Source organism: Oncorhynchus kisutch, linkage group LG10 (genome assembly GCF_002021735.2).
Source record: "Oncorhynchus kisutch isolate 150728-3 linkage group LG10, Okis_V2, whole genome shotgun sequence".
Lineage (NCBI taxonomy): Eukaryota > Metazoa > Chordata > Actinopteri > Salmoniformes > Salmonidae > Oncorhynchus > Oncorhynchus kisutch.
The window spans coordinates 63,444,822-63,469,557 of NC_034183.2; the positions used below are offsets into that span (position 1 = coordinate 63,444,822).

Here is a 24,736-nt window from a genome sequence, read left to right on the forward strand (position 1 = left end):
CTCATGTTAGCCTCATTCCAAACATCGTAAATTGTTGGTTATCTGCACGAACCCAGTCTTCACTATGAGTCATCCATACATCAACTGTCTTAAATAATTGATTTACTAACTAAGGAATTCACAGAAATGCATAAACAAACAGTAGATAGTTACAAGGAAATGGTAACGGAGTTTCCCTAGTGGGCTAAACCGGTATCGCGGCTTGGTGGACAGAAAGGAAGTGGGGGTCAACTGAGATGAGACACTACAGAGTTGATCATTATAACAATTGAAAGGCGAATCCTTTGCACATGAACGCTCACTCATTCGGGAATAATTGGAATCAATATATATATTTACGCTCAGTGTGTTGTCGGGATCTCTGTTGAAAAGTTTGTTTCTGTTGGAGAGTTTGTCCGCCCTCTCTCTGTCATGGTTAGAATGAATAGTTCAGAGAGACATGAATTCATGTCGTTATAGAATAAATGTTTCGGCGGTTGTCGGTCTTCGCGTTCAATGATAACGAATTCCTTGCTGCAGACAAGTAATTAATATCAAAGACTTGTTCTATTCTGTCGATATCGATAGTCTCAGAGTTTAACCACGTGGTATGTTTAAAAGATTCAGCCATCTACTCAAAGCTTAAGCTTGGTCTCCTCTCAAACGTTGGCCCTCTCGTTTCTGTTGAGAAATTCTCAAGGTTTGGGTTTTATTTGGAAGAGCAGAAAGGGGCTTGTCCCAGGACGCCAGACCATAACTGTGCTCATGGGTGGTCCTCTGATTTAGTTAAACTCCAAAGGGAATTGGCGTTTCCTTCATTAAACAGTCCAAAATCAAATTACACAATTTCACAAACAGTGTCATCCTCACTCATTCATCGTAAACAACAATTTGATGTAAGCCTCATAGCTGAGGCAATTGTATAAACAACGTTATGGTAATGTGGCCATATTGTCTCCCATGAGTTTCACAAAATTGTACTAAACGGACCAGTTCGTAGCTGGATTCTTCACTGATCTTTTATACCTTCTCCAGAACATAAATGTTGTTCGGACCTCAAGTTCTGTGAGGTGGAAAAAATTCCTTTGTTCTCTCTATGAAAACTCACTCTCTCTCTATACTGTGGCCATGAGGAGATCATCTCCTCCAGGAGTTTACGACCTGAGGTCGCAGCAGCCTGAGTGTAGAAGACAGAGAGAGGGGGATGGTGCTCGCTGTACCATGTCATTAGGTTTTTCCCTGTCATGACGCTGTCCTTGTTTGTTTCTTGTCTATTATCCATTACATTTTCACTCCCTGTACTTGCTTCTCGTCTCCCAGAGTCGGTCCTTACAGTTTCCATGTGTATGATGCCATTCCATTTGCTCCGTTCCAGACATTATTATGAGCCGTCCTCCCCTCAGCAACATCCACTGGTTTGCAAGTACATTTCCCCAATATGTATGTGATTCTGTGTTTGTCCTACATATTTAGGATCTTAATTTGATCACCCTGTTGGTGCAGGAAATGTCCTGTATAGCAGGAAATGCAAACGTGTAGTGTATTCAATGTTTAAAAACGCTTCTAAAGTTTGTAATTACCACTTAAAAATGTCAGACTTGATTAGCCCTCACAAAAAATTGATCAACCTCTACAAAAATGTCCATTAATTATAATCCACACAATAATAATAATTTCCTGTTGCTGCAGGATTATTTTCCAGCTGTGAGAAACTGGTCAAATGAAGATCCTACATATGTATTTAGTCCTGAGAAGGAAGTGGAGGATAAGACTGAAGCATCTCTACTGTCATGTCGTACATAGCAGCTACCAGTCACCCCTGGTTGTAAATCCCCAGGGGGAGTGAATGCACCAAGCCCCCCTTGCGTTTTAACATTCCAGGCAGGCGAGTTAGCCATGATTGATTGGCAATGGTGAAGCAGATATTATTTAAATTCCATCAGAAGGTGATATATGGCTGCATGCCTCACAGTTAGATTAGAATCCTCTGTTAAGGAAGCTCTATCTCTGTTCGATGACTGCAGTCAGACAACAGACAGACAACAGACAAGCACATTCAGTTGGGTTTGTCTGAATTTGTCCTATACTTCTTGATAAACCCTGTTTGTCCTCACATACATTCCATTGATTGGATTCTTTGTGTCTGCTAGGCTATTGATTATCCAATTATTGTTCTCACGTTTTCTAATTGCGTGAAAAAAAGGGAATAATAGGTTTCTAATGGGTTATTGTAATTTAGCTAATCAACATGCTAATTGAGCAAAATCTCCTCAGGATAGGAATCTGTTCTCGATGAATTTTCGCCTTCCTCTTCGAGCGAGATCAAACTCCAGGCTTTCTCAGAGACAACATTGTAAGTGATTGAGTTGGCTTGTCGACCAGCGTGGACGGCATCCCACTAATCAATCAATGGTGAGCAATCGCTCAGCCTCATTGAAAAGCTCATTTAAAGGTATCTTAAAGGTTCATATAAATGGCTACATCTGAAGTGGTGACATTTAAGTGGCATCACATTTGAAATGAAGTGCATAAGCACACAAACTCATTTTGTGAGAGTTTATTTCCATATTCTGTAAATTAACTAACTTTTCCATAGGATTGTATCTTTGAACATTTAAATCACTCTGTTTGGTACTGGCACACATCGTGTAAGTAGCATATAGACCAGCCCAAGCCTGGATTTGAGTCCATGGTCCCACCAACAGTTAGTTAATTCTATGTAACACTAATTGTTCCAGTGCAGACAGTTAAGTTGACTTAAGCCATCGGAAGGATGACATCACTGCACAAGGCTGCGCTAGATGCAAACTACCTCTGTTTCCTGTGGAAAGGTACCATTCATGTTCAGGCTCAGGGACACAAAACAGATGTGCTGATGGACATCACATCCCGCCATACTTGTCTCCACCTGCTCTGGCAGGGGCTGTTGGTGGCCTTGGTTTTTATAAAGACAGAGCTCTTCTAATCAGTCTGAGCCCGTGAGTGCCACCATGCCGTGGGTAAGGCTCTATGCCAGCCTCTAATGAGTTCTGTGCCACTTCAGTTTCTCTCTCTGTCATCAACTCTGGATCCAACAACAGTAAGTGTTCTCTGCTCTGCATATAAGCCTTGTGTTTTGTATCGTACTATTGTTATTACATGATCTAACATTCGTATAACTGATTATAAGCCAAGTCACATGGTCCATGTGTCATTACGAACTAGCCTTCAAAGTCTTGTACATACAGTTAAGTCGCATGTTTACCTACAACCTACAAGCCAAATACATTTGAACTCGGGTTTTCACAATTCCTGACATTAAATCCTAGCAAAAAAATCCTGTCTTAGGTCAGTTAGGATCACCACATTATTTTAAGAATGTGAAATGTCAGAATAATAGCAGAGAGAATGATTTATTTCAGCTTTTACATTCTGACATCACATTCCCATTCTGACATCACATTCCCAGTGGGTTAGAAGATTAAATACACTCAATTAGTATTTGGTAGCATTTCCTTTAAATTGTTTAACTTGGGTCAAATGTTTTGGGTAGCCTTCCACAAGCTTCCCAAAATAAGTTGGATGAATTTTGGCCCATTCCTCCTGACAGAGTCAGGTTTGTAGGCCTCCTTGCTCACACACGCTTTTTCAGTTCTGCCCACAAATCTTCTATAGGATTGAGGTCAGGGCTTTTTGATGGCCACTCCAATACCTTGACTTTGTTGTACTTAAGCCATTTTGCCACAACTTTGGAAGTATGCTTTGGGTCATTGTCCATTTGGAAGGCCCATTTACGACCAAGCTTTAACTTCCTGACTGATGTCTTGAGATGTTGCTTCAATATATCCACATCATTTTCCAATCTGTAGTCTGGCTTTTTTATGGCGGTTTTGGAGCAGTGGCTTCTTCCTCGCTGAGCGGCCTTTCAAGTTATGTTGATATAGGACTCGTTTTACTGTGGATATAGATACCTTTGTACCTGTTTCCTCCAGAATTTTCACAAAGTCCTTTGCTGTTGTTCTGGGATTGATTTGCAGTTTTCGCACCAAAGTATGTTCATCTCTAGGAGACATAACGCGTCTCCTTCCTGAGCGGTATGACGGCTGCATGGTCCTTGGTGTTTATACTTGCATACAATTGTTTGTACAGATGAACGTGGTACCTGCAGGCATTTGGAAATTGCTCCCAAGGATGAACCAGACTTGTGGAGGTCTTGGCTGATTTCTTTTGATTTTCCCATGATGTCAAGCAAAGAGGCACTGAGTTTCAAGGTAGACCTTGAAATACATCCACAGGTACACCTCCAATTGATTCAAATGATGTAAATTAGCCTATCAGAAGCTTCTAAAGCCATGATATCATTTTCTGGAATTTTTCAAGCTGTTTAAAGGCACAGTCAACTTAGTGCATGTAAACTTCTGACCCACTGGAATTGTGATACAGTGAGTTATAAGTGAAATAATCTGTCTGTAAACAATTGTTGGAAAAATGACTTGTGTCATGTACAAAGTAGATGTCCTAACCGACTTCACAAAACTATAGTTTGTTAACAAGATATTTGTGGAGTGGATGAAAAACTAGTTTTAATGACTCCAACCTAAGTGTATGCAAACTTCTGACTTCAACTGTAGTACACATAGTAATTACCACATACTCTCAATTAAACTGATGCCAACCTTTAGATAATTGCATTTTTACTATTTTATTTATGTTGGATTTGATCATGAATTGATTAGCTGTTGTGTTCCCCAGCTTGGCGTAATTAAATGTGTAAATGACCTGCTGGAGGTATTAGCTAGCCAATGACACCCCTTCTATTGCCCAGAAGAAGCAATGCCCATGCCCTGATTGCCTAACATGTTTCCTTGAATTAATGTGGCTATTTGACAAGGGAGCAGTCCAGTAATGTGTGGACTGGAATAAGGAAATTCCAATTACAACGACAGCTGTTGGGAGACAAGGTTGCTGGATGTAACCAAGCACAGTGTCTAATACACCAGCCAGTCTGTTGGGCCCTATATTGATTACTGTTTTGTTGATGGACCCCGGGTTACTTCTAACAAATACACTTTCCCTCTCAATCATCTCGGCCACACAAAAAGTAAAGATTGAATCAATGAATCAATTTTTGGTTTAGAAAAATGTATCTAAATTCAATTGAGTTGGAACGCATCCATTTTAACCAGCTCTCTATTGAACCGCAACCCCATGAGGATTTGTATGAATGGGAATGCATAATCAAGGTACTGTGAGTCCATGGCCCTAACAGGAGACCTGTTGTGGAGGAACACGTTTCTCACGTTTATTAAGAAAATCTCACAAACACGAGGGAGAGAAAATCCTATTTGAGCTGTGGATTAACTGATGGAAATCGAGGGTGGCGTGCAGACCTCATATTTTCCGCTACTCAGTTCCCTGTGTGCCGCATACTCAAACAGCCAGCTACCGGAGCTGAAATTACTAGAATTGATTAGACATTACAATACAGCAGTATTCTCTTCTTGCTCTGACCGGCCGAGGTCAGCCAGCCTGCTTTATCACCCTCCATTTCCCCCCCGCTGAATAAAAGCTTTGTTTATGGTCGGTGGATTGGCGAGCTATGCCCCACCAGTCCTCTGTATCCTCAGCCTACATCCATTTGCATAGAACCAATAAAGATGTGATGCTCATAATGTGCATTCTCTGTCTCTGTGAGTTGTATTATGATGCTGAATACGTGCATTCTCTGTCTCTGTGAGTTGTATTATGATGCTGAATATGTGCATTCTCTGTCTCTGTGAGTTGTATTATGAGGCTGAATACGTGCATTCTCTGTCTCTGTGAGTTGTATTATGATGCTGAATACGTGCATTCGCTGTCTCTGTGAGTAGTATTGTGATGCTCATAATGTGCATTCGCTGTCTCTGTGAGTAGTATTGTGATGCTCATAATGTGCATTCGCTGTCTCTGTCAGTAGTATTGTGATGCTCATAATGTGCATTCTCTGTCTCTGTGAGTAGTATTGTGATGCTCATAACGTGCATTCGCTATCTCCGTGAGTAGTATTGTGATTCTTTGCAAAACGCAGAGCTGTGTTTGTCCTATGGGAAGATTGATGGTGATATAGCTGGAGAATACAGCCATTTCAGTCTAATTAAAGTTTTTCTCTGTGGCTGAGCCCTTTGTGTAACACTCTGGGAGAGGGATCATTGCTCCTAAACCTATGAGGCTTTACTCTAAAAGCAATTTAACGGCAGTCTAATCTGTATCACAAACATCCCTCTGACAATTTACTGGTGCCAAACTCCAGTGCATGATGCCAGGTAATACAACATTTCAAATCATTGCATAACTCTATTGAGATGAGGGGTCCAACTGTAAACTGTACATTTGTTACCAGTGAATACAAATAGATTTCTCTAGTTTAACATCTTTGTGTCTGGTGGGACCAGAAGTTTAAAAATAGAACAAGGATGAAGTGGCAGAGGCTAACAGGTATTGATTTTGACCTTCATATTTTAATGAGTGTATTAGATGCAGTATTTGGACATCCCTCTGCTACCTGGTTTAACACCTTATCTTGTTGTTTCAGTCTTTCTGGCCTAAGACCGCCAGACACATAAAACCCACAGTGTCTGTATGGGCAGCATTAACATTCAGTGAGTTTATAATCATGTGCTGTAAGTCACCTAGAAATGTCAATGTGTGTCTGCTAATGTTCATTATGACTCTGATAATCACCAGACTAATGACGGTTGGCCTGTGTGTGTGTGTGTGGTGGAGAGCTTTCAAGATCTGAGTGCTTTGCTCACCTTGGGGGACCTGTGTTGTTGAGATTGTTGTTTTGGTTTTATTATTTGTACTGTGAGTTGTGCCAGGGGTCTTTCCCAGTTCTTTATTTCACAGTCACTAGAATAAAAAGGTTTTAAAACATCTGATGTAATGAGACTGTGTAGTCATAAACCACACATCAGTTAAGCTCTACAGCAGTTTGGGGAAAGAAATCATGTGGCCTTCAAGGTTATTTCAAAAATAAAAAGAAGATGAACTTAAGCATGTTCCTCAGGCAGCCTAGACACTAGCAGCCAAGTGTCCCCCGGCCCAATCCTGGTCACTGACCTTGTGTGGCAGGACCATGGCGGAGCCCCCGCTGATGCCCACGATTGGCACGGCCGTCTGCAGGGCAATGAAGTCCAGGATCTGTGCCACGGCTTCCGAGCCGATGTTGTCTTCAAACACCACACCATGTACACGGTTGGCCGCCAGTGTGTCACAGATGCGTGTGAGCAGGGCCCGAGGGTTGGTGTTGTTTACCAGCACTGTGATGGGATTCACCTCCAAGGGCAGGTCCATGAAGTTCTCCCTGCTGAGACGCCCCTTGATCTCCTGCTGGTAGGCCGAGCCACTGAACACCACCGCCACGTTGACTGCTGGCAAGGGCGTTGCGAAAGGCCGACCTTGGCACCAGGGGGCAGTGCAGAGCAGCAACAGCAGCAGCAGCGGCCACCACCACGGGGAGTCGCTCAAGTGGCCTAGACGAACGCCCATCTCAGTCACCTACTGCCTGAGAGAGGAGACGAGGGTGGGGATGAGAGGAGGAGAGAAGAGAGATGAGTAAAGACATTTGTATTAAATACATGGGACCGTTTAGTGTCATTTGTGCAACGTTGTGATAATGCTTAGTAATCCCTCCAGGCAAGCCAACCAAACCAACTGCCTGTAGTTTAGAGACATTTTAGCTTCATCTGTGAGTCATGTGCTTCATGTGCAGGTGTGTCTCTATGTAAGCGGCCATGAGTGGTGGGTTGGGTCAGGTGGATGATGAGAGACCCAGGGTACTATTTTTTTGTGTGAGTGTTTGGCGTGCAACACAAGGCAGTGAGCAGGTTGCTGTGCCTGCGGATGGCAGCTGCGGCCCCACTACTGTTGTACTCTGCAGTCGAATACAGCAGATGGTGCCTACTGTTTAATGCAACAAATGGAGAACAAGGATTTACCATTTATCTCTCGTGATGTTTTTTCCCCCTCTGAAATAATGCTGCAGAGCTATTCCAATTTAATCTGCAAAACTTCTGAATGCATGTGCTGTGAATAGGTGGGGACCTGGTTTTGGCCATGGAGGCTGATTTTAACGGCAGCTAATGCTGTATTTCTAAGGCATTGTTTACGGAAAATACCTAATGTAACTTAACTTGGATGACAGTTTTCCCTTTGAAATGAATAGATCAGTGTTTAAAAACACTGCATTGCTAATAGACTTCAATGCAATTTTCCCAAAGTACAGTGACACAGGGACAGGAACAAAGTTTGTTAAGGGATTCACTTTTAGTTTGAAATCATAAATCCTACATTCATGTTCTAGGTAATGAATAAATGATCAAATCGACCAGAAACTCTTTAGCTTGTTTTGATCTTCCAGATATTTATAGCTGTAGGTGCAAAGTAGAAAGAATGATGTATTTCACAATGCAGTTGAATGGAGTTAGATCCTACAGCATTACATTCACCAATCCACGTAATGTCTGGTCAGATACTGTGTCCTTCTGTCAGACAGAGTCATCCTCTATGAGTTATGTGTCACACTGCCGCCTGCGGGCCTGACACTGTGTGGTGTGTGTGAGTGTGTGTGAGTGTGTGCGTGTGTGTGTGTTATCCTGTCAAGGGGACCTGATTTAGCATGTGTTTGAATCACAGTGGGGTGATTACAATGTAATTCTCAGTATTCCTTGGCGGGTGTCATGGCCCACGGCATGATTGTGTCTCCCTATCAAGACATTTTTTTATTTTTTTATTTTTTTATTTCACCTTTATTTAACCAGGTAGGCTAGTTGAGAACAAGTTCTCATTTGCAACTGCGACCTGGCCAAGATAAAGCATAGCAGTGTGAGCATACAACAAAGAGTTACACATGGAGTAACATGGAGTAAACAATTAACAAGTCAATAACACATGTAGGATAGCTGGGGACCCACTGCAGTCCCCATTCCTCCACCCCTGCCTGACAGAGGGAATGGGACGAGGGGCTTGTGTTAGTGTAGATGGAGTGTACCAGTAAAGTGGCGGTGATGTTCCCATGGGGTAATTGGTTGGACTACGTGGTAATATAGTCTCCAATCTGAAAAGCTGCCTCCCAGAGGACCGTAGAGGATTTCTGCATCACACTGCTGGTCAGGGACCTTATCAGCAGCACATGGCTGAGAAAGGACCATTATAGATTGTCATTAGTAGTGGAGCAGCCTAGAATACCAATGATAGTATGGCTGCTGAGAATGGAAAGGCATTATGAAAGTTTCTAGATGTTGACTATGTCAAAACATGATGGATTTGTTGTGCTGATTGACATACATATTTTCCTTTTATGACATCATTTCTGAGTTTCCTCTGTCATAAAAATAGGCAATATTTCTGTCATTGATCATGCAGGCTGATTGATAATCCCTTAAATTGTTCAGAACACAGAGCAGGAATGTATTGCTTTCCTTCAATGACATTGTATGATGGAACACGTTAGGGTTAATGTCTTTGAGGAGGATCTCATTAAAAGAGCTTGACCTTCCACATGTTTAATCAAGGCAGTGAAACAGCTGAGGTGGATGTCTGAAGGTCACCTACATGGGGGATTACTGTGGTAAAATGAGGATGTGGAATTAAACACAACAGCCAATGAGTCATCATCGACTTAATCAGATGACTTATGTTTGTCGATATGCCCCCTATTACCAAGGTGTATTCCAAACAGAGACACAGCTATCGGGAGGTAATTACAGCACAGTGGAAACATTGATTTGACCATCTAGCCCAATTTGACCTTGCTGACAACAAAAGTGGAACTCACACCACTGTGATTTGCAATAACGCTGGGCAATATAGTCATGAAACCTGTTCAAAGTTGTTGAACATTGCAGTCGTTCTGTAGCTTGGTCACAACCCAAAGTCTCCAAAACACAGGAAAGAGGCTTTTATTACTGTGCTACATGGAGCTAAATCCACCCCCAAACTCATACAATGACTTGAGGCTTTATTCCAATGTTAGGGATCAAAACTCACTGTGGATATTTATTTTAGTCAGGGATATTGTAATAGAAAATGCAGGTCTGGGTACATCATTTACACTGTTTTATATGGTGATTTTATTTGGTTCTTAAGCCCGGTTGGAACAGATGAGTGGTAAATACTGTAGTTTGGGACCATGGGAAAGAGACAGGTTGCTGTTTACGTCATGATGCTAGATAGTAAAATATAGTTTTATGACTTTTGTGTCATGTTGAGTCAGTAGAAACAAACAAAATCCCACTGTGAAACTAGTGACCATGAACATAAGCATACTCTATTACAATATATCTATGATACTCTAAGTATGCAAACAGTCATTACTGTGAGACATGAAGGCATATGGAGAAGATGTGCCTGAAGGAGATTTTCCCCAATCTACACAGACAAGAGATCATTTGTATTCCACGCTATGACCTCTTTAATCTGGGGTTGGATTTTGGAATGCACTACCATGTCAAATTCTTTGCTCTCTAGAGATGTAATCCACTCTGTGAATCTGCAAGTCCCCAATTTTCAGCGCCTGGATTTGATATGTGTTAGTTGTCTGCTCGAGTTTTCACAGCTCCAGCTCCCAGCCTCCTATCAGTGGGGATGTGTTCAGCTTAGCGACCTCTCTCACTCACTTGACTCTGCCCAAGTCACCACTGGCTGGCGCGAGGGCACACAGACCAGATTAGATCAAAGCTTCTGCCACTGTTCCAGTCTGGCACTTAGAAGGGCTCAGACCGTTTCCCCATGCAACGTTACTACTGAGCAAATCCCTGGTGCGACTGCAAAGATTATGCCATGCCTTTTTAAAACTGTCATCCAGCTAAAAGTGTTAGGGAGAGGGAGATGACAGAGTGAAACAGATACCAGATCTAACTATGTGACAGTTGATATTCTATCTCTGTTTAATGGCAGACAGTCCTAACAGAATCCTTCAAGATCTTCACCTTGGCTTTCAGACCAGATGGGTTTACAATGAGGAATTGCTTAGCTCCCTCTAGTGGGTGAGTTGGTTAAAGCAGTACCCTTAGAATATCAGTTGTCCTCTGCTGTTTCCTTATCAAACCAGAGAAGCGAATTATTTCCGTCTCTGTCCCACTTCTCTTATCTAGTCTGTGGGAGAACTGTCTCTACTGTAACATATGTGACTAAATAACAGGGGTCAAGGGGTTACATGTGTTGTTGTATTAACACCTGCCAGATGTGTTTTGTCTTGTTTGGACTGGCCTGAGAAATGAAATGATTTTAGTTTGACACCTTTTCAGCTATTCCTTTGTCCTAAAGGTGATTGGTTGAAAGTCAGCTGAGATGACACATTTATTTACTTACAGTGTTACTATTATCACATCTGTTCAGGAGCCTCTGCTCAGACATGACTGCACTCTCCTCATGCCCAATTCCCAGCCCTGCTCAATATCTTAAGACCATAGTGGTACAGGAAGTACATCTCGTTGTGCTCGTCACTGCTGACGTAATGGGTAATTTCGTATTCGGTGCATGAAACTGCTGCTAAGACTTACACCTGTCTCATCCTGGGCACAGTTTGATCAATATGCTCCAAGGCTTGGAGAGGCATGCTGGTGCCTCGTGGCTCTCTGCTGGTAACTTTACCTCTTCTCTTGCTTTTCATCAATGAAACATCAGCAGACCAGCCCAATGTTTAATACCTATCACATTTTAGACTTGATTAAAGAAACCTTATAATTTGTAGGTACTCAACAATGGGTTAACATGAAAAAGACATACTTACATTAAATCCTATTAGAATTCCTTTATAATAAACCCTTTCAAGTCTAATCAGTATAAATCTCATTTTCATTCCCATATATTATGCATGTGTTCAGTATTAAGGATTAGTTTAACCCTACACAGTGTAATTGACAATTTGACCTTCGCTAACGCAAAGACTGGCAACTATTTCATCCGATCATTATGGTCACAGTTCATTTCCCATTCACCTGTGATTATGGGTTTAACTAAGCCATGAAGATAAAATACTGTCATTCTAATCCCCCCAAATCCATTACCTTTCAACTAATCTGGTAATTCATGAGCATTTTGTACACTTAAACAGGAATAATAAAATGCTTTTGTGAAAACAGTGAATCGGCTTCTTCCAGTCATGCATTGTCGAGTAAATTAGAATCAATTAGGCTTTTACTGTTAACCACTGAGTATCCTCTCAACTCTTATTCATTGGCCCTCACTGCTACCGTGGTTTCCAGACTCTGTTTAGCTCGGCTCTATCTAAAGAGCTTTGTGGACCATCTGATAAACAAAACAATACTTGTAGCTAGAACCCAGGCTTTAGCTGCGACCCAGGAGGATATAGCTGCGACACAGGAGGATATACTGTAGCTGCGACCCAGGAGGATATAGCTGCGACCCAGGAGGATATACTGTAGCTGCGACCCAGGAGGATATACTGTAGCTGCGACCCAGGAGGATATACTGTAGCTGCGACCCAGCCTGGGTCCCGATCCACTATCTGGGGAACACTTAACTAGTCCATTGCCAATAACATGGCTCCCTCATTGTGATGTTAAGTAATGTAATATCAAGCTGGATCTATAATCCTTAGTGCCAAAAGCCTCTGCCACTTTTTTCAATACTTTAGACAACATTCAATATACGCTATATTGCACATCATATAATATTACCTGTATTCCTGATACTACTACAGCTACACATGTCACGTTCTGACCTTAGTTCTTTTGTTATGTCTTTTTTTTAGGTTGGTCAGGGCGTGAGTTGGGGTGGGTTGTCTATGTTCGTTTTTCTATGTTGTGTTTTGTGTTTGGCCTGGTATGGTTCTCAATCAGAGGCAGGTGTCGTTAGTTGTCTCTGATTGAGAATCATACTTAGGTAGCCTTTTCCCACCTGTGTGGTGTGGGTGATTGTTTCCTGTTTTGTTGTTTGTGTCACCATTCACGACTGTTTCTGTTTTAGTTTTCATTCACTTTGTTATTTTTCTATTTTGTCGTGTTCAGTGATTATTAAAGTATCATGGACACTTACCACGCTGCGCATTGGTCCGATCCTTGCTACTCCTCCTCAGACGAAGAGGAGGAAATCCGTTACAATACAAGGATAAAACAAAGCACTCAGAATATTTTGACTTGGTATAGTCAATAGTTTAGTTCACAGAAGTATTACTGTTAAGTGACATTTGTTTCCTGCCTTTTCAGATGGCGACCAAAATAGAACAAGTGGGGGTAGCAACTTTGTGACAATAATGCACACTGATAAAAAAAACAGACTACTAGAGTAGCCACACTCACAGTGTTTATATTCTATTTCCACTAACAGAACAACATGGTGTTTTGAGAGTTAGTATTTTCTCTTAAAGACAACTTAGCCTTTAGACATGCTGCCTCATCTAGTAGGATGTGACTTTGACATATCTGCCATGTCTCAAATCAGACACATGCACCTGCTTGTCCACTCCACCAAGACGTAATGGCTTGTATTGTTGTCACATTTTATCTAGGTCAATATTCAACTCAATTTTACATCCCGATGCCAGGTGTCACCACAATATTGGATGCAGTGCAAGGTGAGTCCCTCTCAGCTTTGACTCTATGTCTGGTGATTTGATCATCGTGGGCCCTAGCGGAGCGCGGACAGGGCCTGTCAACCTGTCATATCCCTGACACCTCCCTGTAGATTTACTTCTTTAGTCCTGATGAAATTATTCTCCATATCATGGCCTCATAATAAACTGGAGCTATAGGCTGTCATAGTAAAAATGTATCCTACTGTCCAATATTCAGCCCCATGTTCCCTCTACCCTACCTGCTTCCATACACTGATCTCCCAGTCTGCATGTTTCCAATCCCAGCAGCCTCTGATTTATCTCCCACCCCATGACCCCGGGGAAGAAAATCACATCAAACTGATACACTCAATGATATTAGTTTATGTCACCATCCAAATCAAGATCCCTGCTCTGCTTTGCTCTCCTAAGCCACGAGCGTGCTGGACATAATTCATACATGCTGTTGCATTAAGTGTACATGACAAGTGATTGATCCGCCGTGAAATAAAAACCCAATAAATCTGAGAGTAATGATCTCTCTGACCGTCTCTGCATGGGGGGGATTTTTGGAGATAGGTTTCTCCTAACATGCCTGTGCTTTAAATCAGAAATCCACAGGTTGTGGGCGACCCCATGCCGCCTCACTTCTTGTGTAGTGTTTTCACTTTGAACTAAACAAGGGAGTCGAGCCCTGAGCCGCCACGGGCTGGCCTTCTTTGCGCTACTTGAATGGCCCTGCTGCCCCAGAGCTGGAGAGGAAGTCATTTACAACCTAACGTTACCACTGCCAGAAACAAACACAGTAGATGAAGCAAACATAATTCTATGTTCTTGGATCTGAATCAACTCGACCTCAAAAAATAAAAAGAAGCGAGAAAAAGACCAATCCATAAACCGGAAAAACATTGGAACTGCCCTATCCCATCTGGACAAGATGTTCATAATGCTGTTTATTGACTGTAGCTCAGCATTCAACACCATAGTACTCTCTAAGCTCATCATTAAGCTTGGGGCCCTAGGGTCTGAACCTCGCCTTGTGCAACTGGGTCCTGGACTTCCTGACGGGCTGCCCCCAGGTGGTGAAGGTAGGAAACAACACCTCCACTTCGCTGATCCTCAGCACAGGGGCCCCACAAGGGTGAGTGCTCAGCCCCCTCCTGTACTCCCTGTTCACCCATGACCGCGTGGCCACGCAATCCTCCAACTCAATCATCAATTTTGCAGACGACACAACAGTAGTAGGCCTGATTACCAACAATGACGAGACAGCCAGCAGGGAGGTTAGGGCCCTGGGAGTGTGGTGCCAGGAATATAACCTCTCCCTCAACATCAACAAAACAAAGGAGTTTGATTGTGGACTTCAGGAAACAGCAGATGGCGCACGCCCCTATCCACCTCGACGGGACTGCAGTGGAGGTGATTCCTTGGCGTTCACATTACTGACGATCTGAAATGGTCCACCCACACAGACAGTGTGGTGAAGAAGACAGAACAGTGCATCTTCAACCTCAGGAGAAATTTGGCTTGGCCTCTAAAACAAACTTTTACAGATGAGATCATCCTGTCCAATTGAGAACATCCTGTCGGGCTGTATCGCCGATTGGTAGAGCAACTGCACCGCCCACAACCGCAGGGCTCTCCAGATGGTGGTGAGGTCTACCCAACGCATCACCGTGTGCAAACTACCTGCCCTTCAGGACACCTACAGCACCCGATGTCACAGGAAGGCCAAAAAGATCATCAAGGACAAAACCACCCCAGCCATGGCCTGTTCACCCCTCTATCATCCAGAAGGTGAGGTCAGTACGGGTGCATCAAACCTGGGGCCGAGAGACTGGTAAAAAAAAAACGTATATCTTAAGGCCATCAGACTGTTAGATAACTATCACTAGCCGGCTTCCACCCGGTTACGCAACATTGCACCTTAGAGGGTGCTGCTCTATATACATAGACTTGGAATCACTACCCACTTTAATAATGGAACACTAGTCACTTTAATAATGTTTACATAATGTTTACATACTGTTTTATTAATCTCATATGTATATACTGTATTCTATTCTACTGTATTTTAGTCAATGCCACTCCGACAAAGCTCAATCTAATATTTATATATTTCTTAATTCCATTATTTTACTTGTAGATTTGTGTGTATTGTTGTGAATCATTTTTATATATTACTGCACTGTTAGATACTACTGCACTGTTGGAGCTAGGAAGACAAGCATTTCGCTACACCCGCAATAAGATCTGTTAAATATGTGTATGTGACCAATACAATTTGATTTGATTTGAATACATTTTGAAAGGTCGAACAGTGACGCTGAAATGGTCACCGTTCTCATGGACTGGTAACACAGGAGGTTGCTGGCACCTTAATTGGGGAGGACCGGCTCCTGGTAATGGCTGGAGCGGAATGGGTGGAATGGTATCAAATACATCAAACACATGGTGTTTGATGCCATTTCATTCGCACCGTTCCAGCCATTATTATGAGCAGTCCTCCCCTCAGCATCCTCCACTGACTTACCAGTCAGTAAGTGTTAGGTTGCGTGTTTAGCCTGCTAGCTACATTAGCTGATAACCTTAGTGTGTTCAATGTTCAAGCTAGCTAACAAGGCTACTTAGCTAGCAAACATCTTCTGTATTCAGTCTTTTTTGTACTCAAAGGAATCTAACAATGGCATCATAAATCTACACTGCACAAACCCCCCAATGCCTTTATTTCAACTAACTAACATTAGCTAACAAAAGCTAGATATGCAGATTGTTGACATGATAGTGTTTCATTTGTAGATAACTAGCTAGCTAGCTAGGTGGACAACAGCATTTTCGGCCCATGTACACCCCAAAAAATGCATCTATGCATAACATTTGGTAAAGTAAAATCACACAAACATCACACAGAGAGATACTGGTGGAGATGGTCTGATTTCAAGGGAATCTGAGGCAGTTCAAATTGTGGTTGTGCAAACCCCAACACTGAAAGAGAGGTAAGAAATGCTGCATGCATTTTCTGTTCTGCTTTGTGATTCAATAATTACTTTGTTGTTAATCAACCAAGGTAAGAAATGCTGCATGCATTTTCTGTTCTGCTTTGTGATTCAATAATTATTACCTACATCCTCTCTCTCAGGTGAGACCATGGCCAGTATATTATTACCTACATCCTCTCTCTCATGTGAGACTATGGCCAGTATATTATTACCTACATCCTCTCTCATGTGAGACTATGGCCAGTATATTATTACCTACATCCTCTCTCTCAGGTGAGACCATGGCCAGTATATTATTACCTACATCCTCTCTCTCATGTGAGACTATGGCCAGTATATTATTACCTACATCCTCTCTCTCAGGTGAGACCATGGCCAGTATATTATTACCTACATCCTCTCTCTCAGGTGAGACTATGGCCAGTATATTATTACCTACATCCTCTCTCTCAGGTGAGACTATGGCCAGTATATTATTACCTACATCCTCTCTCTCAGGTGAGACCATGGCCAGTATATTATTACCTACATCCTCTCTCTCAGGTGAGACCATGGCCAGTATATTATTTGTCAGGTGAGATCATTGCCAATATATTACCTAGCTTCTCTCTCCCAGGTGAGACTATGGCCAGTGTATTACCTGCCTTCTCTCTCTCTGGTGAGACCATTGCCAGTATTACCTACCTCCTCTCTCTCAGGTTAGACCATGTCCAATATGTTACCAAGCATCAATTCATTAATGGTTAAATTCATAAATGGTGCATATGTGCTCACCATAATTAACTCAAATTCCATTTAAAAAATGTTATCAAATCAAAATCAAAGTTTATTTGGCATATATACAGGATACAGTGGGGTGTACGGGAATATGACATTGCATTTTACTGTATACTATTGAAGTAACAATTCATTTAATGATTTCCCACACGGTGCCAACAACCTCCAAAGACTGACTCGTCCCTCCTGTCTCACTACTAACAAGAGTTTCTCCAGGAAGATCAGTGCCAAGGACTTGGTGGGGAAATTTTGTTCATACAGAATGGCAGACATTATGCTTGTTAGAGTATTTTCCTGAGAAATTAATATACAATTACATTGGGTTAGAATTAATACTATGAAAACTTGGTTTGGAAAGGCCATTGACACTTGAACTAATACAGTAAGTGATTCCAATACTTTATTTTAAGTCAGTTAAGAACAAATTAGTATTTACAATGACGGCCTATACCACCCAACCCGGACAATACTGGGCCAATTGTGCGCCACCCTATGGGACTCCAAATCACGTCCGGTTGTGATACAGCCTGGAATCAAACCAGGGTGTCTGTAGTGAGGCAGTGATGCAGTGCCTTAGCCTGCTGCGCCACTCGGGAGCCCAATACATGTCAGTGATATGATTTTTTTCTCCCATCAGCATCTACACTGCCGTAGTAACAAAATCATGGATGACTTGGACTGTTTGTTGCATGATAAAAGATTGACCACATAAATACATCTCTGTTATGTAAAAATCCTCATCATTCATCATTCAAAAAAGTTACTGTTTTCATACAAAGAAATGGGACAATTACAATGACAACTGAACACTTTAAACAATAAAACTCCCAGCTCCCAGGCAAAAAGCCTATATGTTGCCGCAGCGGATCACGGGAGGCAAGTACTCGCCACACACAGCAGTTTTGAATGACGACCATGTTGTTAGGTCCCACACCTCCAGGCCACAAACTGTTATGTGCTACTCCCGGTTCCCACCTTTCACACCCTACTAGGAGGTCATCAGAGCAAGTATGACGGCAATGCATCTTACGGCCCTGCCACAGAGGTTCGATTCTCAAATAAGTCAGTGTCACAACAGTGTCCTTGATGTGGTGCTGTAACCAGTTTAACATGTGTTATGCTAATGTACCATTCTGTACTCCAGGTAGGAATCAAAGCTGTATATAGGCAGGCAATATGCGGAACAGGCAAATATAGCTAACTATTTTGGTTGATTACCAACAAAATAATTATTGAATCACAAAGCATAACAGAAAATGCATACAGCATTTCTTTCCCTCTAAATCAGACCGTCCCCACCCATATCTCCCTGAGGAATACATGTAGTTGCATTTTTTGGGGTGGTCCTGGGCCAAAAATCCTGTTCACTAGCTAGCATTATCATCTACATGCGAAACAATCTGCATATCTAGCTTTAGCAAGCTAATGTTAGCTAGCTGAAATAAAGGCATTGGGCATCTTGTAGGGTTTATGCAGTGTAGCTACATGATGCCATCGTTAGATTTCTTTGAGTACAAAACAGTCTAAATACAGAAGCCGTTAGTTAGCTTGCTAAGTAGCCTTGTTAGCTAGCTTGAACATTGAACACTCTAGCAGCTAACATAGCTAGCAGGCTAAACATGTAACCCAACACTTACCTAACATTACCAGTCCATGACAACGGTGGCCATCTGGGAGTCACTCTTCCACCTTTCAAAATGTATTCACATTTTTCTGGAGTTTATGGATTGGTCATGAGCCTTCTTTTTCTCGCTTCTTTGTTTCTTTTGGGGTCGAGTTGATTCAGATCCAAGAACCGAGAATGATGCTTGTTGGCTTCACACCACCTTCACCTGCTGTTTGTTTCTGGCGGCTGTAATGTTAGGTTGGAAGTGACTTTCACTTTCTCTCCAGCTCTGGGGCAGCAGGGTCATTCGAGTTAGCGGGATTAACACAAAGACACTCCTAGCCTAGAAGGCCGGCCCAAGATGGCTCAGGGCTCAACCCCCTTGTTTTTGTTCAAAGTGAAAACACAGGTAGAATGGGTTTGGACGTTTACAGTGTGTCCTGTCTCTGTCTCTGTGGTGTTAGTAGGGCAAAGGCCAGCAGGTTATGTCCTGTCTCTGTGTGTCAGTGGTACAATGACAGGCAGGTTGTTAATAACTTAGCAGATGTCCTGTCTCTGTGTGTCAGTGGTACAATGACAGGCAGGTTGTTAATAACTTAACAGATGTCCTGTCTCTGTGTGTCAGTGGTACAATGACAGGCAGGTTGTTAATAACTTAGCAGATGGGTAATAATGTAGGACTACTACATTTCCATGTCATCTTCATGTAGCTGCAGCACAGGACGAAGGTGATAATTTCTCATACTATATTGAAAGTGCACAGAACACATTTGTTGCCAACACAAACAGACAGGTCATATAGAACCAATTTGTCATCATTGCCAGACCCATTAGGAAGGAACCCCAATGAAAGATTATATACTGTGTCATCAGCCAACATTTGATCATTAATCACATTTTTTGTTTGATCAATTATTTTAAGGGCAATACATCAAAGGCACAAGGGTATACAACGAATTTCTCAATGCCAAGAATACAGTAACGTGTTGTCCTGTCATTTGACAAATGTTGATATCCACTGTATATCTCTACACACCCGTATCACATTTATAGCACCAAACTCCATCCTCTGCATTTGCTTTGTCAGCACTCTCTGTGGCGAGATTGAACAGATTGTATGTGGAAGGGCGTGAGGGTAATAATCTTTGAGAGGCAGTAGCAGATTACAATGGTATCCTGGGTGTAATCTATTTTACCTAACACGTGTTTACTTGAGCCTTTCGCAGCACTGGCCTGGCATGATTCATCAGTCATGTCCTTCTCACCCTGGTCATGCTAACACAGATGGACAGTGCCTTCAGAAAGTATCCACACAGCTTGACTTTTTCCACGTGTTGTTGTGTTACAGCCTGAATTTAAAATGGATTACATTTCAATTGTGTGTCACTGATCTACACACAATACCTCATAATGTCAAAGTGGAATTATGTTTCTCATGGCTTCTGGAGGGAAATGCTGTAGGCTCAACCGGTGTCACTCATTCAGCCGACAGAAACTTTCAACCTGTTCTCCCCATTAAGCAGCTAGTCCGAGTCAGAGGCCGAGCCTTCTCTGGTCTCTACTCCTCCCGTTACGGGGTCTGAGACGCCGAAGCCTCCCACCATTAGCTCTGACACATTGAAAACCCTAGTCATTGGCGACTCCATTACCCGTTGTATTAGACTTAAAACGAACCATCCAGCGATCATACACTGTTTACCAGGGGGCAGGGCTAATGACGGTAAGGCTAATCTGAGGATGGTGCTGGCTAAAGCTAAAACTGGTGAGTGTAGAGAGTATAGGGATATTGTTATCCACGTCGGCACCAACGATGTTAGGAGGAAACAGTCAGAGGTCACCAAGCACAACATAGCTTCAGCGTGTAAATCAGCTAGAAAGATGTGTCGGCATCGAGTAATTGTCTCTGGCCCCCTCCCAGTTAGGGGGAGTGATGAGCTCTACAGCAGAGTCTCACAACTCAATCGCTGGTTGAAAACTGTTTTCTGCCCCTCCCAAAAGATAGAATGTGTAGATAATTGGCCCTCTTTCTGGGACTCGCCCACAACCAGGACCAAGCCTGGCCTATTGAGGAGTGACGGACTCCATCCTAGCTGGAGGGGTGCTCTCATCTTATCTACGGACATAGACGGGGCTCTAACTCCCCTAGCCACACAATGAGATAGGGTGCAGGCCAGGCAGCAGGCTGTTAGCCAGCCTGTCAGCCTGTCTGCCACTAGCACAGTCAGTGTAGTCAGCTCAGCTATCACCATTGAGGCCGTGTCTGTGACTCAACCTGGGTTGGGCAAAACTAAACATGGTGGTGTTCGCCTTAGCAATCTCACTGGAATAAAGACCTCCCCCATTCCTGCCATTATTGAACGAGATTGTGATACCTCACATCTCAAAATAGGGCTACTTAATGTTAGATCCCTCACTTCCAAGGCAGTTATAGTCAATGAACTAATCACTGATCATATTCTTGATGTGATTGGCCTGACTGAAACATGGCTTAAGCCTTTTCTGTGTTAAATGAGGCCTCACCTCCTGGTTACACTAGTGACCATAGTGTAACCAGGAAAGGCGGAGGTGTTGCTAACATTTATGATAGCAAATTTCAATTTACAAAAGAAAACGTTTTCATCTTTTGAGCTTCTAGTAATGAAATCTATGAAGCCTACACAATCACTTTTTATAGCTACTGTTTACAGGCCCCCTGGGCCATATACAGCGTTCCTCACTGAGTTCCCTGAATTCCTATCGGACCTTGTAGTCATGGCAGATAATATTCACATTTTTGGTGACTGTAATATTCACATGGAAAAGTCCACAGACACACTCCAAAAGGCTTTCGGAGCCATCATCGACTCAGTGGGTTTTGTCCAACATTTCTCCGGACCTACTCACTGCCACAGTGCAATAAATGGATCTTATTGATTTTCCTCATAATCCTGGACTGTCGGACAACCATTTTATTACGTTTGCAATTGCAACAAATAATCTGCTCAGACCCCAACCAAGCATCATCAAAAGACGTGCTATAAATCCGAAGATTCCTAGATGCCCTTCCAGACTCCCTCCGCCTACCCAAGGACAGAGTACAAAAATCAGTTAACCACCTAACTCAATTTAACCTTGTGCAATACCTTAGAAGCATTCACACCCCCAAAAACAAAAAACATTTGTCATAAGTAACTAGCTCTCTGGTATACAGAAAATACCCAAACTCTGAAGCAAGCTTCCAGAAAATTGGAACTGAAATGGCGCCACACCAAACTGGAAGTCTTCCGACTAGCTTGGAAAGACAGTACCGTGCAGTATCGAAGAGCCCTTACTGCTGCTCGATCATCCTATTTTTCCAACTTAATTGAGGAAAATAAGAAAATCACAAAGCTAACTAAAAAGCAGCATTCCCCAAGAGAGGATGGCTTTCACTTCAGCAGTGATAAATTCATGAACTTCTCTGAGGAAAAGATCATGATCATTAGAAAGCAAATTACGGACTCCTCTTTAAATCTGCTTATTCCTCCAAACCTCAGTTGTCCTGAGTCTGCACAACTCTGCCAGGACCTAGGATCAAGGGAGACACTCAAGTGTTTTAGTACTATATCACTTGACACAATGATGAAAATACTCATGGCCTCTAAACCTTCAAGCTGCATACTGGACGCTATTCAAACTAAACTACTGAAAGAGCTGCTTCCTGTGCTTGGCCCTCCTATGTTGAACATAATAAACGGCTCTCTATCCACCGGATGTGTACCAAACTCACTAAAAGTGGCAGTAATAAAGCCTCTCTTGAAAAAGCCAAACCTTGACCCAGAAAATATTTAAAAAACTGTCGGCCTATATCAAATCTCCCATTCCTGTTGCGCAGCAACGCACTGCCTTCCTGAAGACAAACAATGTATACGAAACGCTTCAGTCTGGTTTTAGACCCCATCATAGCACTGAGACTGCACTTGTGAAGGTGGTAAATTACCTTTTAATGGCGTCAGACCGAGGCTCTGCATCTGTCCTTGTGCTCCTAGACCTTAGTGCTGCTTTTGATACCATCGATCACCACATTCTTTTGGAGAGATTGGAAACCCAAATTGGTCTACACAGAGTTCTGGCCTGGTTTAGATCTTATCTGTCGGAAAGATATCAGTTTGTCTCTGTGGATGGTTTGTCCTCTGACAAATCAACTGTAAATTTCCTCAAGGTTCCATGCATCCTGTTTGCAATAAGGTACTAAAGTAATACGGCAAAAAAATGGCAAATAAATGAACTTTTTGTCCTGAACACGAAGCGTTATGTTTGGGGCAAATCCAACACAACACCTCTGAGTACCACTCTTCATATGTTCAAGCATGGTGGTGGCTGCATAATGTTAGGTGTATGCTTGTCATTGGAAAGGACTAGAGAGTTTTTTAGTATAAATAAACGGAATAGAACTAAGCACAGGCAAAAATCTAGAGGAGAACTTGGTTCAGTCTGCTTTCCAACAGACACTGGGAGACAAATTCACCTTTCAGCATTACCTAAAACACAAGGCCAAATATACACTGGAGTTGCTTACCAAGACGGCATTGAATTTTCCCGAGTGGTCTAGTTACAGTTTTGAATTAAATTGGCTTGAAAATCTATGGCAAGACCTGAAAATGGCTGTCTAGCAAATGATCAAAAACCAACTTGACAGAGCTTGAAGAATTCCTTAAAGAATAATGGAAAATATTGTACAATCCAGGTGTCCAGAGCTGTAATCGCTGCCAAAGGTGATTCTAACCTGTATTGACTGAAACATGGCTTAAGCCTTTTCTAATCAAGATAGATTAGTGCTTTATTTTCCATTCGTAAAAAAAACATTAAAATGTTCTTCCACTTTGACATAACAGAGTATTTTGTGAAGATCTTTGTCAATAAATCACAATTAAATCTATTTTAATCCCACTTTGTAACACAACAAAATGTGGAAAAGGTCAAGGGGGTGTGATGCTTTCTGAAGGCACTGTAAATCACGGTGTCAAGTGAGAAACGGTTGGGTCGACATGGTCATGGAGGTGTAAGCTTTGGGTTGTAGTAGTCCTGGCTTTTGGCCGTGCTGTCTGTGGCCCTCATGTGTGTCCATATGGTATGTGGAGCAGAGATCATGGTTAAAACCCTGGTTAAGCTAAGGTCCATGGCTGACGATGGAGATGGGAGAATCCCCTCCCGGTCCAGATGTCACCATCCTGCTCTGACAGCTGACTTGCTGGCTGCTGCCCACCCATCCGCCCTGACAGACCCCTCACACATGAATATGAACATACCACTTTGTTTAATAATCTACCTCATGGATTACAGTATACTATACGGTAACCATCCCATTGAGTGTTTGAGTGTTTTCTGCTTTAAACGTTGTGTTGCCATGTGCTGAGACCAGCGACAACACTAAGTTCCGCCTCTCTCTTTGACATCTCACTAACATGCCAAAACTGGGCCAGATACATGTCTCTTCTCATACACATGGTTACAAATGCTGTTCTACAGAAACCCATGAAAGCTATAGTCGTAAAGCATCTGACTTTAATACATTTTCAGTAGAGCTAAAGTATTGATTGAAGTGAAAGTGTTGGTGCAAAAACGAACTGAAGGTACTGATAAACTGAATGTACCCTTATTACGTTCTTTAAATGAGCCCTGAGGGACTTCTTTGCCCAAAACTCCAACTTTGTGGTTTTATCACTTTGTCAAGGCTGCATCACAGAACCCCAAACCTGATTCATATAAATGAATCATGCCCACTCCAAGCTGTTCAAATGGAATTAGAGATGTTCTTTATATTTTGACGTGGACAGCCATGGCATCGATATCTAATTGCAATAAACAGCACATCAATTCTCA

At 42.4% G+C, this 24,736-nt stretch overlaps 1 protein-coding gene across 2 annotated transcripts in view; it reads right to left on the reverse strand.

Moving 5' to 3' along the window:
• Window positions 1-24,736, reverse strand: part of LOC109898684 (glutamate receptor ionotropic, NMDA 2C) — a 79,537-nt gene that overhangs the window by 49,259 nt on the left and 5,542 nt on the right. For both annotated transcript variants that reach the window (XM_031834660.1, XM_031834659.1), the window contains exon 2: window positions 7,057-7,501. In XM_031834660.1, the coding sequence (XP_031690520.1) occupies window positions 7,057-7,485 (429 nt within the window). In that variant the 5' untranslated portion in view covers window positions 7,486-7,501. The remainder of the gene's footprint in view (window positions 1-7,056; window positions 7,502-24,736) is intronic.